The 14765-nt window shown below is 31.4% G+C and overlaps 2 protein-coding genes across 4 annotated transcripts; both read left to right on the top strand.

Moving 5' to 3' along the window:
* Nucleotides 1–2506: 2506 nt before the first annotated feature.
* On the top strand, nt 2507–8436 carry LOC138132275 (RNA-binding protein 45). 2 transcript variants are annotated; one of them, XM_069049706.1, is made up of 8 exons: nt 2507–3031; nt 4882–4996; nt 5920–6114; nt 6169–6710; nt 6899–7016; nt 7609–7765; nt 7823–7938; nt 8016–8436. In XM_069049706.1, exons 1-7 carry the CDS (start codon nt 2848–2850, stop codon nt 7925–7927), a joined length of 1416 nt encoding a protein of 471 aa, XP_068905807.1. In that variant the 5' UTR covers nt 2507–2847; the 3' UTR covers nt 7928–7938; nt 8016–8436. The 2 variants fall into 2 exon arrangements, with proteins under 2 accessions (XP_068905807.1, XP_068905805.1); XM_069049704.1 differs by having other exon boundaries at nt 7823–8436.
* Nucleotides 8437–9245: 809 nt separating this feature from the next.
* On the top strand, nt 9246–14689 carry LOC138132262 (zinc finger protein ZFP2-like). Of its 2 annotated transcripts, none has more exons than XM_069049691.1 (9): nt 9246–9561; nt 9615–9946; nt 11516–11650; nt 12112–12264; nt 12322–12465; nt 12552–12890; nt 13319–13476; nt 14070–14405; nt 14463–14689. In XM_069049691.1, exons 2-9 carry the CDS (start codon nt 9809–9811, stop codon nt 14653–14655), a joined length of 1596 nt encoding a protein of 531 aa, XP_068905792.1. In that variant the 5' UTR covers nt 9246–9561; nt 9615–9808; the 3' UTR covers nt 14656–14689. The 2 variants fall into 2 exon arrangements, with proteins under 2 accessions (XP_068905792.1, XP_068905791.1); XM_069049690.1 differs by having other exon boundaries at nt 12313–12465.
* The last annotated feature ends 76 nt before the right edge of the window (nt 14690–14765 follow it).

Here is a 14765-nt window from a genome sequence, read left to right as displayed (position 1 = left end):
TTTTGTGTAATGAGTTCATGGTCACTTTTTTAATGGCACTCCAGTTTTTAAAAATTGTCGCAATACTAAACGTATTTTTGCATTACTTAAAAATGGCAGAAGTACCTAAATGACGCAAAAATTATGTACATACTATAACTTATTATTATGTTAGGACGTTAACATTTGTCCATTTATGTAGATATGTTTTCTCATCATGAAATAAACAATATTTTCGAAATTCGATGTGTTGCAACAATTTTTTGGCACAGTGTAGTTCCCGAGATATCGATTTTTAAAGGTGAAAGAGGATGGAAGTGAAATTTAAATTTTACATTAAATATTCAATTTTTTAACCTAGCTACAAAACAAATACAATTTGGGTTATAAATTTCAATATGACTCGTTTACTGATAAGAACCACCTGGTGGACCAAATCAAAGTTTTCTTGTCTCGTAACACTTCAGAAAAATTTGGCACCTGACACCTGGCACGAAGACCCAGATTTTTGATAATTGTTAAAGTATTTATTTTATAATTTAAATTGCCTCGTCGAGTATGCTTCAACTAAAAAGCCTTTTTTGAAGTAGGATTTCTATACTTTTCAAAAATTTATAATGTTACTCCACAGTTTTGAGTATGGTCACTATTTCTGAACTAAAACTATTACAGAAATATTTAGGTACATTACGTACATTAAGTACATTCATCCCGATTTCCAGAAAAGTGGAATAATAAATAAAGCCTATTGTTTATAATTTTTTTTAAATATAAAATCTATTTGGCAAGATATTTTGTTACGCTATTCATGGTTTTTGTGGCAAGCGGAATTGAGCAAACTCGAATAAATCGATCAGTTTTATTAAAAGATGATAAGGTATTTATGAACGATCAATGTGATATTATCGAGTCACATTCACATAACATAAAATATGTCACATATTAACGTATCGGAACATAAATGATGTAATTTACACTATTACACTATGTGCCAAAAAAATCACCTTTCCCAACAATCTCTATTATACAAAAAATGCTTTTTGGAAAAAAAAAGATGAAATTTTATTTGTTAATTATTATCAATTTACACAGAAGAGCGTGAAAATCGAAAACATTTTTTATCACTCGAACTTTTCGAAGTACGTAAAAACATCCAACCTTGAGTTGATCTCAATCTATAATATGCATCTCAGCTGCTATTTTTTTTATGAGGGAGAGGGTACTTGTAGGGTATACAGTAAGGTAACCTCCCTTCTAAAAGAAAACTAATGATTCATTATAATGTCGAATTTAATGAATATTTTTATAAACATTACATACATTTTTTATTGTTCATTTATCTAAAACAAATAATTCTCTCTACAGATACATATCAACTTTATTTGCGACCTCTTTAATCGGTAATTACATCTTTTCTCATTACTACCTGTAACACTGTCAGTTTGGAAAAGTCTGTAGGTGAGTCGGTGGTCCCATTATTTTCACTTTAGACAAGTTATTTGCCATAGCTTTAATAGTAGTTTATTTGACGAGTTTGCGTGTAAATTGGGACTTTTTTGACACTGGTGGGCCTTTAAAACGCGTTTCACTCGCGTTTTAAAGGCCCACCAGTGTCAAAAAAGTCCCAATTTACACACGAACGAGTTGAATACAACGTTTTTTTGTTCGACGAGCCCCTTAAAAGCTCCAAATCGCTTAAAACCTTTAAAATTAGCTTGACGTTTCGTTTTGACAAGTTGTGACATTTATCAAAATCCGTTCACATAGGAGAAAATTCTCAAATTCTGACAGTGTCGAACAAAAAATGTTTTATTTAAAAATTTTTGAAAAAGAAAATAACTCTTTATTTCTCAATTCACCGTATCTTTTCGGGAAAAAGGAAACTAAGATAGGTATACCTACATAGTAGAAAATATGGAACAAAATCAAGATTTAACACATTTATATTAATGCGGCATAAATATAATTTAACAAATTACCTACTCAAAGCAAAATTAGGTAGCGATAAGTACGTCTTTAATTAACCTAATTAGTTTAATGAAGCTAAAATAATTTCACTAATTCAGAAGACAGCTTGTAAATCAAGGTATTTGTAAATTGTCGTTCATTATTTATCATCATTACGATGTTCTTCAGGAGGGTTTTTTGCCTCAGAAGTATCGGATCATACAAATCAAGCTATTTTTTTATTATTCTAAATTACAGACTGCAATCAGCGACTTATAAATACAGTAGGAAACTGGAACACTGGAACAGTAACAACAAATGAAACATTAAGCGATATTTAATCCCGTGAATTTTCTTATAACTCAAAAGGTACATTCAACAAGTGTTAGTTATGCAACACACTTCTGAATAATGAAAGAATGAAACATAAGAGTGAATCCAAACTCCTTCCAAAACGGTGATTGCTTTTACCACCGTTTGGTTCTCCGTTCACTCTTATTTTATTTATGTTATTGGGATAGCTGTTAACTTTGCTTGCATTGAACATCGATGGTTTTGCATCACGAGTGAGCACATACGCATGCGTACATGATATTACGAGTGGCATTACGTATAACACGTTGCTAGTGAGTTGTTATAGAATTGTTGATGTTTTTTTTTCTTTTAAAATCACAGAAACAAGATCGTATCTAATACGATTTGGGTGTGTTAAGTTATAGTTTTAGCAGTTTAAGAAAGTTTAAGTTTTCTTTGTCAATAACGGCAACGACTGGTGGAACATTAGATGTGTGTTCGTGAACAGATCATTTTTATTCCTCTGCCAGATGTATCGCGTCAGCTGTTTTGCATAGCTATTAGCTGACAAGACGTAATCATCAACAAAACAAACAATCATTAAAAATTATCTCACCATTTTTGAAAATGACTGATAAGTATGACAGAAGGTCATCAATGAATTCCGGTCTTGATGATCCTCCGAATTCGAGATTGTTCATAATTGGAAGTAAATTACTTTGCGAAGATGATTTTCGGAAAGCTTTTCAAGAATTTGGAAGTATCGAAGAAATTTGGACAGTCAGAGATCGACAAACTGGAGAAAGTAAAGGTAAAGAGTTGAACATGTATTCAAATGTAGGTGTTGGTAAAAAGTTGATTTGGTTGTGCACTAGTTTTGACTGCAACTTATGTAAAATACCTATGCGTGCATTTTTTCCAAATACATTAAAAAAAAATCGCATATTGTACTATCTTTTTGAATTTTGAAAATGTAGGTATTAAAAACATCATTACCTAATTACAAAATCCTTTCGTTTTATTTGTGATTAATTTGTAGGTACTTTTACTTGTTTATTACATACTTTATTTATTTTGTTTTCATTTTTTAAATCATGTATATTTATACAGCAACCAACATATTACATAATAAAATAAACAGTAATGTCCTTTCAACAAAAGGTCCCGTTAGCCATAACAGACCTACTTTAGCCATTTCCTCACTGTCTTTCATAAAATTGAAGTCTTTTTAAATGACTTATGAACAATTACTCGAAGCAACGAATAAAAAACGCCGTTGTTAAAATAAATTATTTAAATCTTATGACTACCCAACTAGAAAAATGTAATTGCGCATTACTGCCAGAGCTTTATTTAAAAACCGTTCATAAAAAGTACCTAGGAATTATGCAGTGTTATTTTTTACAAAATGACACGGAAATAGGTTAATACTTAAAGTTGAAAAATTAATATGCTACAAGTGTAACGGTCAACTTTCATTTAACCACATACTAGTTATTCATTTCAAATTGTAGTAAAAAGGAAATGAATTGTAGACATGTGGCACTCAAACAACACTTTCAGCAAATTAATCTAAATAAAAATTAAGCAATAAAAGAAGCCCAATTTTTGTTTGTCCAAGTTGTAACAAACTATGTACATTCGTGTCGTTTTTTTACATGTCTTGTTCATGTTTATATTTGTTTAATATTTTTAACTTTATACCGGGTGTTATGGAAGTCTCCGGAATAAATTTAATCGAAGATAAAATAACAAGACCTAATTTTTTTATCGGATAAATTTTTCAATTTTACGAAAACTTTTTGCTTTCACAATGTTACGAGTTGAATTTGGGCATTTTTATTCTGGTTAGGTCCGAGAGCTTTAGCTCGAGGGTTTAATCTTTGAATAAAAATACCCAAATATCAGTGAGTTAAATTGTCTAAAAAGTAAAAATGTTTAAGTGAAAATTGGGAAATTTATCAGATATAAAAAATTAGGTCGTATTATTTTTGACAAGATTAATTGCAGAATACAAACTTTAACGTTAATTATTTATTTATAATACAATTATTAAAAACAATTTGAGAATCTGACAGGAGTAGCATGCAATTTTAATCACTTTTGACAGGAGTAGTAGGACGTTTTTATCGCGATAAACATTTTTGATTGGATTGGATGAAATCAAGCGCTCTGATTGGCTGAACACTCACGTTTCAATATTCTTTTTAGATCTTTCTAGGGTCGCTAATTTGACACTTCGCTCATGGAATAATCATCAATTGAAACGAAAGAGTGAGTGAAAATGTTTTTGTGTGCTAAAAACTTTACAGTTTTTTGAAGAAAGTAGTATCGCTTTTCTAATACTAACAGTTTTTACTGTTTTTCATTCGAGTAATTTTTTTTTCGTGCTTTATCAATGGATGTGTAAATACATGAGCGGGTATGAATTTAAAGGTTCAAATTATATTTAATTTTAACTCTTGTTTTGAAGAATTTACGGAAAAAATGATAAATAAAAAAAAATGTTTATTTTAACGAGTCCTATTAGTGGTTAAATGTATTTTACATGGATTTCCAGAACACCGATGTGTATAAGAGTGTTTGGAAAACATTTATTCGCATGGAAGATTAAGAATTTTTGGTCTTCGTGTGTACGTTTGTACATTTGTGTTATTGCAGGAGTTACGTACGTTAAATACTCTAAAACATCGGAAGCTGCTAGAGCTATGGAAGCTATGAATGGGAAATGTATTGGAAATTTAAACAGAAGCATTAGGGTGATGATAGCAGCTAGGTGAGTTGATCTCTAGATTTCATAACATCATACCGTTTAAGTTTAATTTTGTTCATTTTAACAGTAGTACGCGTGAAGCGAATGTTATTTTTATTTAGGTTTGAAACTGAAGTAAAAATATATTAAGATAAGACACACAAATTGGTACGGTGTCGTGATGATTGTTCGATATAAAAACACTTCATTTTATAGAAATTTGTAAAAGTTCGAGAAACTGTGCAATTAATCAAGTTGCTTTCTTTGTTGCATAAAGTTCAAAGAAATATGTATTTCGTGTTAGGACGGGAATAAACAATTTGAAGAAATGGAGGTGACAAAGGCTAATGTTTGCCTAATCTTTAGTGTTCACTTTAAATTACGCAACGAAACTGAAATCTCATGAGAGAATTACATGGCGGCGTGAATTCACTACATGGTAACATACTTAAACATAAACTTCACAACAAACGTTAAACACCTAGAAAGGTGGCAATCTGGTTTACGTTAAATCTTAAGGTTAAAGTTCTTCTAAAGTTTCAACAAACAAGATCAAATCAAGAGTATACCGTAGTTTTAAACTTAATGTCACCTTTAATAATATGTCCAGCCACTCCAATTGTAAAACTTTAACACACTCTTTTATACATGTTTGGTTTTTATTTTGCTTCTTTTACATCGTTGCCTTCAATACAATCATTTGTACCTGTATGAAATTTAATAATGTAATTTTAATGTGGGAGTCTTTTTTATCTTTTCGTTTCTGCATTCTCCGTTTTTGCGGGTATATTTAATTTGTTTTTTTCAACTGCCATCATGATAACCATTTTACTGTGCAAGTACTGTGCTTTCTTTTACATACAAAAAATAATTTTGTTAAGAAATTAGCTAAGAAAACTAATTTCTTTACAATTTTCAGAATTATAACTTTTATAATTTATTTTCAGTCGTGACCAGGGTTCTAAACGAGATTCAAACGAGGAAGAAAAAACTCAAAGGTTATTTGTGGTGGTTCCTAAAACAATGACGGACTCAGAGTTGTACGATTATTTCAAGATCTTCGGTGACGTCGACTACGCCACGATAATGCGCGACAGAGAAACCCGCGAGAGCAAAGGCTTTGCCTACGTTAAATATTTCAAGTAAAATTTGTTTATTGTTGTTTGATGTTATCATGAAATGTCCACGAATTGCAGGTTCTCTCATGCAGCTGCAGCTTTCGAAGGCTGTGATAGAAAGTATAAAGCAGTTTTCGCAGAACCCAGAAAATCGAATATAAAAAATGACGACAAGTATTCAAGTCCTTGGGGTTCACTTAATAAAATAAATTCGGCAGCGTTACCGATTCCAGACGTTAGTAGTTCAAGTAGTTATACGAAATTAATAGCAATAGTGAGCCCACAAGTTAATCAGGATCAATTATGGAAATTATTTGATATTGTACCAGGTTTGGACTATTGTCATCTGAGATTGGAAGGCCGCCCTAAACCGAATAGGGGAATTGCTTCTATTGTTTACAACAGTTCACAGTGGGCCGCTTATGCCAAAGAAAAGTTACATGGATTTGAATATCCACCGGGAAACCGAATTATTGTCAAACCAGATCATGAAGGGCTTCGGAATTTAGACAGTGGCAGGTCTTCGTCTTCTGAACGACAAAAACAAGCAGATATATTTCAAATTGCGGAAACAATAGCGCAAGCGTCGAACTTGATACAGGCTGCCGGACTTTCGCCTGGTAATATACAACTTTATTTTTCGTTGACATTAAAAAATAGTCCATACTAAAAACAACGATATTATAAACAAAATACTTGTCCTAACTTTTTATTATTTTCAAATTCGTACAAATTTAAAAAATAACGGCTACGATATTTTACAAGTAACGTAGGCTACACAGTATTTTTTCATTTCCATCATTTTCAGATATTTTGCAAGCTAAACTGGGTTTACTACCAATATCCAAAGACGGAGAAAGTCAGTGCAATGTCAAATTACCTGATCCACAACCTTTAGCTTCCATGGATCAAGAGACGATGTCGAGGTAATTTTTTTATTGTAATCAATAAATTTAGTAAAATGAATCGGTTTTTGTAACGTAAAAAAATTTTAACAGCACGTCGTGATAATATAACATTTTAGGTGAAATTTCAGTTTTCGCAGAGTAATTTAGTAATTATAAAACTTCAAATGTGCCGGGTGTTATGGAAATCCACGTACTAAATAGAACTCTTTAAAATAAACATTTTTTACATATTGATCTTTCTTTAATCGAATCTTTATTTTTGCATCTTTCTAACTCCTAATTTGACACTTCATTCATGGAATAATCATCAATTGAAACGAAAGAGCGAGTGAAAATGTTTTTGTGGGATAAAAACTTTACAGTTTTTACAATCTCTGTTCTAATATTAATAGTTTTTACTGTTTTTCATTCGAGTATTTTGATCGAGTAATTTTTTCCGTGGTTCGTTATCAATGGATGTGTAAACAAATGAGCGCGTATGAATTTTAAGGTTCAATTATATTTAATTTTAACTCTGTTTTGAAGAATTTACAGAAAAATAGAGCATTTCTACTACAGACTACTATTTTTACCGAGTAATTAATTTACAAGTGGTTATTGTTTTTCGCAGGTGTTTTATCGTGTGTACACCTAGTCCTCCACAGAATTCCGTCTTGAAAGATGTATTTTCCCGCTTCGGCAACTTAATCGACGTATATATGTTAAATAACAGAAACTGCGGATTTGCAAAATATGCTAGCACTGAGTCTGCAGAAAATGCTATAAAAGTAAGAACTTGCCAATGATTTGTTTTTGTACAGCAGGAATAATTGGATTCTTATTAGACACTCCACGGATCCGAAATTTGCGGCGTACGGCTCAAAGTTTTAAAAGCCGAAGAAAGACAAGATCATAACAGAAAGCGCCAACGGTTAGAAGAAAAGTCTTAAATGAGAATGGAGTAAGTTGCGTGTTTGAACTGTGATATTTTACTAAAAACAATAAAAAGGCGTATTTATGAAATTTTTATTTCTACAGTTTGATGTTTGACATGGACTAAACGAACGTTTATTTTGATTGGGACCGTTAACACTTGACTGGAACTTTTACTCTTACGACTATCTCGAAGTTTTTTCTATAAGACGTAAGGAATCACACTACTTATTGTTCAGTTTCATTATGAAATCTGTGATATCCTAATTTATTAATTGAATCATAAATTTACAACGTGGGATCTGTTAATTTTTACCCAACGTACAAAATACTCTTTTTTTTTTCATAATGAAAGTGGATAAACTAAATATGTACACGTTTTTCCAAAGGGTCCAATTTAGTAAATGTACTCCTCATTCCATATCCGATTTATTTCCACTTCTTACATTTCCCGACTATTTACGATACACGGAACAATTACACTGAAGTTTTTGTAGAGAATTATAAAAATATATTTTAATACATGTTTTTGGCTTTTTATTTCTTTTATTATTTGTGTTTTGAGACTATTAATTTTTTTTATCTTAATTTGGATCTTTACACCAGCTTTTGTAAGAGAAACATATCGTTTAAGACATCGATTGGAAAAAAAATATTTTTTTTATTTGGCTGTTTTTAACACTATCTAAAAACCAAAACAAAATGAAGTAGCATGTGAAGTTAACTATACCTACCTAATTTCATTCACTAGAATTACTTTAATTTTATTGTACATACAAATATTAATTTATTCTCAAAACTTCACCTACCCAATCTCGTTCTTATATTAAATATGCAAAGACTGATAAACGTATTATCAAACTAAACGCCAAAGAAATTTATTGGAAAAAATATTACATCCAGACATTAAAATACACGGTTTGGACGATCACGGCAAAGAAATCACAGAAAATATCATACGTAATAAGGTCATTAAAAATTATAAGTAGGTACTATAACTGTAATTAAAATAAGTAAATATTTTGAGCAATGCTTTTTCCAAAATTCATTTTGTACAAGAATTGTTGGCCATTACAAATAGCACTTGGAAACATGATTATGCGGGCAGGTTTGTATCGATATTGGTAAATTGTACTGTCGCTGTTGCAACATACAGCATGGAAAACACTCTAAAGTGTAAAACTGCTACAAGTACAATGGACAATAAATAAAAATATAGTAAACATTTTGAAAAAGATTTCTCACAGAAACCAGAGCAATCTAGGGAATTTTTGGTTAAAATTCTAGGGAGAACAGTAGGCAAAACATGTCAATGTTGGTAATAAATTACACACGATTACAATTATATGCATCAGCGCAAAGCATACAGCAACAGCTTACAAATTTCTAGAAACTGAAGTTTAGTACGAAAACTGTGGTTAGGAGTTAGAAAGTTACACTGAACTATTTTTTGTAATTTGGTGTGGTATACCTGCTACCGCTTACAAATTTTTTGACATTTGTAATATTTTCAATAGCACATTAATTTACCATCAAAGGATTTGCTTTCATGATTTGCGCAAAGAAATGTTTATGGAGCAATTACATTATGGTTCATGAAACAAAATCAAAATCACTAGTGTTGTAGGTATTTTCGGTGATAACAGGAGAGGTAATACTTTAGGCATATTGTGTATGCTACTCCTAATTTTATATAAATTTCAGGGTTTTGCTAGAGCACATTGGTTCGTCAACATTAAATGCCAAAACAAGTGAATGCCTTTTTTATGTACAAAATGTGATTTTGTTGAGTGAATACTTAGAATTTTATTTTTAAGACAAGTGAATTAGTTAAGACTGTGTAACTTTTATCATTCACAGTGCATTTAAGAATTTGTGTTGGTTGAATTTATAGTGCAATGGATATGAGCGTGTATTTAACAGCTCCTTTACGACTGGATAAGATTTGTAGGGCTTGTTTAACAGAAAAGGGAGATATGAGACCTTTGTTTGGTGCTTGTCTTGATGAAATGCTTGTTTCATTTGCTTCAGTTCAGGTAATATATACATTATGCTACATAAGTTAAAGTAAATTTAAAATGACAATATTTATAGTAATTTTGCATAATTGATTAGTCATCTAGTGAACTGTGAGAAGTGTCAAAAAATAACACAAATAAGGATTACAAGAACTGTTCTCAGTGACATTATATAATTCTGCATGATCTAAAAAACAAGATATGAGTTCATGGAACTACTCATATAATTCCTGTAGTTATGATTCTGCAATTGTAATGAGTAGTTGAGAACCATTACACATAAGTTGAAAAAATTGAAAAAATCTTATAAATCATGTCCAAACCTACCTCTTACTTGAAAATTCAAGTTCATATTACTTTTTTGTATCATAACTTTTTGAAACAAGATTGGTAGTTTTTTCTAACCTACACTAATTGGATTATGTTCAACAACATTTTTTTTTGTGGACGAGGAATTAAGTAAGTTATTTCTGAGCAAAAGCTATTTAATAAACTATTTTTCTTTTAATAATAATTCATTTAGTTAATGTGGCCATTTTAAGAATTAAGAATTCATGATGGCTTTGCTTTCAATAATTTTATTTGTCACAACTGACGTCGATTAAAGTGTATTTGAATGATGAGAAATCAGACATGATAGTGATTTATGGCGAATGTAATAAAAATGATTCTGCCGTTGCGCGTTTATGCAGACAATAAACATTTCCCCAAAAATTTCGTTTTTTCAGTTTCATTTATCCAAGCGAGTGACGTTTACGTCAAAAGTTACGAAACTACACAGCTAACTGTGTCTTATGTATTTTTAATCAAAAAACAAATATCCACGTTAACTTTGGAAATGTATTGTGGGTTGTATTTTCAATTCCGTCGGGCTTATTATTACTCGTGAAATCCTGTACAATTATGATTATGCCAGCCAGGATGCTTGACAATTCTCAGGAAAATAACAATTCACAATCGTGACCCCTAAACTCATTAATATTCCACTATATTTTCGCACATTTAGGTTCATAAAAAACTTCAACCCGCAAAAAACAAATAAACAATAGGTGTATTCTAAACTGAGAACTTCTTTAATTGCAAGATTTGTTTCTCAGTACAAATCTCTCAAGTACAGTATCAAAAGACGAGTTAAATTTTTGGAGTGTTTCTAATGTAACTAAACAATTAAAAACATTACAATTAAGGTATAAAGACAAAGGACATTTAATGCTGTTGTGAAATATTTTTTCAATAATTCATGTCAAGCTTGTTATGCACCATTGCTATAGAGCGATCAAATTAATTTGTAATCAAGTTATCCGAAATCGTATATGGTTACTTGAACTCCACGCTCCAATAAACAGCTTGAAACGCAGGTTAGATCTCGACATGCTGTACCAATCGCAAAAGACATAGGTACGGATTCAATTCCATGGATGACTCGATTACAAATTAATTTGATCGCTCGATATAAATACAGGGTTATTATAAATGTTTCTAACATCTAGTTGGCTTAGCGGCGCAGCTAAGTAAAGCGCACAGCCACGTACGATGTTAGAAACATTTACAATAATAACCCTGTATAACAGAACTTAATATTTCAAGGTGGAAGAAGGAGATGGTTTGCCCAATCTGATGTGTGTACAGTGTGTTCTACAGTGCAGCAGGGCTTATACATTCAAACAACAATGTGAAAAATCGGATAATATTTTACGTCAGTATATCAGTACAGACTTTCAGGTAATTTGTTGAAATAAACATTTTATAATGTTTGGTAAAATGTTTCTTTGCATTGAAAGTGATCAGAGCTGTCATCAAAGAATACAAATATGACCCGCAATGGAAATTAAAAAATATCAACAGATATTGCTAATTTGTGTTCAATTCAATAAAATTTACAGACACTGAATGTTTTAAGATTACGGTTATGCATATTAAAGAAAGTTTTTATTTCTTTTTCTTTTTTTTTTCATATTTGTGTTCTTTGATTTCAAATGAATATGTTTATTTTTGAAGCGTCTTTTACTTCATGTTTTTTTTTTCAATACTTTCACGAATCACGACCGTACAGTAAAGAAAACATTCAAATTTCACTTGTATTTTTTTAATAATAAAATTTAATAACGATTTTTTTTATATTAAAAAACATAGTATTAATCGACGATCGCAAAAGTGTTAATAACAAAACCATTCTTTTGCAGCAACAATTATCTGAAACTTTATCTGAACAGCAAGCTAAGGAAGAATTACAAGAGCAACTTCATTTTCCGGATAACATAGCTAATGTGGTAATTGAAGAAGGAATAACAGCCGAATTTGTTACCTATAACGAAACTGATGGCGGTGTTGTTGAGGTAGGAATTGAATAGACAAGTTTTTGTAGTATAATATGTAATTTAAAGTACTTGAAGGTAAAACAAGATTTATATTCAATAGAACCCTCAAACGAAGTTGAAGGTATCGATGTGGTGAAGACTGAAAACGACATCAACAACAAACTGAAATATCATTGTACAAAGTGTGACGAATCTTTCGCTTTAAAAGTTGATTTAAAAGTATGTTTTCAAGTTTATTGTAGTACCTTGCACGCCTGTCTAACAGATTCATATTCATAAACATGTGTAATTTTTTTTTCTTGTAGGTTCACATGATGTCTCATCCAAAAGATTTAGACCACGTGTGTCACGTTTGCAACAAAGGTTTTCCCGAATCTCGAATTCTAAAACGCCATTTAAAAATTCACCTTGACAAGAAACCGCATCAGTGTGATCAGTGCAATATGTCATTTGCAGAGAGCTCTAATCTGAGCAAACATAAAAAGAAACATACTGGTGAATTGCGAAATATTACAGGCAAACCCCATTTATGTTCCGTGTGCGGAAGAGCATTTAAATGGGCATCTAGTCTTTCTAAGCATATGAAATATCACACAGGACATAAATTATTATCATGTGATTTTTGTGGCAAGCAATATGTCGAGGTAAGTTAATTTATGTTTTAATAATTTGCATGTTAATAAGTTACAGTGTGTTAAAAAAGAATTACATATAACGTTTGAGCGATTATTGCTCCAGAAGAGAGGTTAACATTTGACGATGTTTTATTTTGTTCAGTAATTAATTACTTAATTTTGGAAACGTCTGAAAACAGAAGCACTACGCTTTAGCTTAAAACTGTTTGACGAATATTGTTTTTGAGTTAATTGACTTGCTCATTGTTTTTGTATCACAAGAAATTTTAGTTTCATTTAAAGGAAAAAAAAATTGAAGTGCTGTCAAGTTTTAGAGATATTTTTAATAAGTACTGCCATTGTAACCTATTGCATTCGTACCGATGTGTATAAAAGTCTCCATTCAAAATAACCAACGAAGAGCTGTACCATTTTTTAATTTTAATTATTTTAACTAGGCACGAAGTTTGCGAATTCATATTCGGTCACATACGGGAGAACGTCCGTATACCTGCGAAGTGTGTCAGAAAACATTTACGCAAGTTTGCAATTTGGAAAAACATTTACGTGTTCACACCGGTGAAAAACCTTTCTTATGTCCTATCTGTGGAAAAGGGTATGTATTTTAACAAAATTCTATAATTTATAGTTTAAACATAATACTTTAAACACTAATAATATGGACGCGTTCCAGGCAGAACGACATGAACGCCAAATATTATATTTTGCAAAAAAACATCCTCAGTTTTTTATGAAGTATATTACTTTTGTTGGGTACGTCAAGCCCGTGCCTTTTACTGTTTTTGTACCAAATCTTAGACTGTGCGAATGCAGATGTTACCACCGTAACTAGAAATGTCGATTTTACATTATTGACTAAATGAAATAGCGAACGGTCACTTTAATTCGTAACTATTCCATACCCAAGGTCATTATAGCTAAATATTTTTAAGTGCTAATGTCGTTATTCCTCAAACATGTCGATATCCAAAATTGGAATTTTTTATGACAACATTTTATTCATTATTAACTTAAAACAATCTTCCTCAATATGAGACATGTGCTCTAAATCATCCTGTCAATGCTAATAAAAAAAATATGTCCATTTGAGCAAAATTTTATATTTTTCAGTTTTTAACGTACATGTATCAATTTATGTATAGTGTAAATTTTATATGATTAAATATTATTTTTGCCCTTCTACATTAGTTTCACACAGTCCGGCTATGTTGGAATTCATATGAGAACTCATACCGGAGCTCGCCCCTACGTATGTCAGACTTGCGGCAAGGCATTTGCAGGGTCAAATACTCTTACCATTCATCAGCGTATTCACACAGGAGAAAAACCGTACTCTTGCAATATATGTGGAAAAGCATTTAGTCGGCATGAAACCTTGATAATTCATACACGTTCTCACACGGGACACAAACCACACATTTGTAGTGTGTGCAAAAAAGGATTTACATCTTCCGGTCATCTTTCCGGACATATGAGAACACATACTGGAGAAAAGCCGCACGTCTGCAACATTTGTGGAAAAAAGTTTGAATTCTTGTTTTTTTTTCTCTCCTTTCAGCATTGAACGTATATTTGTTTTAGATTCGCCGGTTCTAGTAGCCTAAAAGTCCACGTACGAAGCCATTCGGTGGAAAAACCATTTATTTGTAAACTATGTGGGAAGGGATTTACTCAGTCGGTTTTGTTCCAGCAGCATTTAGCAACTCATGCTAATGTTGACGATAAAAACCAAATAACTAAGATAGAAACTGTTCAAGTTAGGGATTTAATGTAATACATAATTTTATAAATATAATTTGAAAACGTCATTTGTCTTATTATTATCCTAAACACCTGTCGTGGCACGCCCTTCAAGGATCACGAGTTTAAGGTAAATCAAACGAC

This window comes from Tenebrio molitor, chromosome 5 (genome assembly GCF_963966145.1).
Source record: "Tenebrio molitor chromosome 5, icTenMoli1.1, whole genome shotgun sequence".
Lineage (NCBI taxonomy): Eukaryota > Metazoa > Arthropoda > Insecta > Coleoptera > Tenebrionidae > Tenebrio > Tenebrio molitor.
Note: the sequence above shows the minus strand (reverse complement) of the source record. Positions and strands in the feature narration are given on the sequence as shown.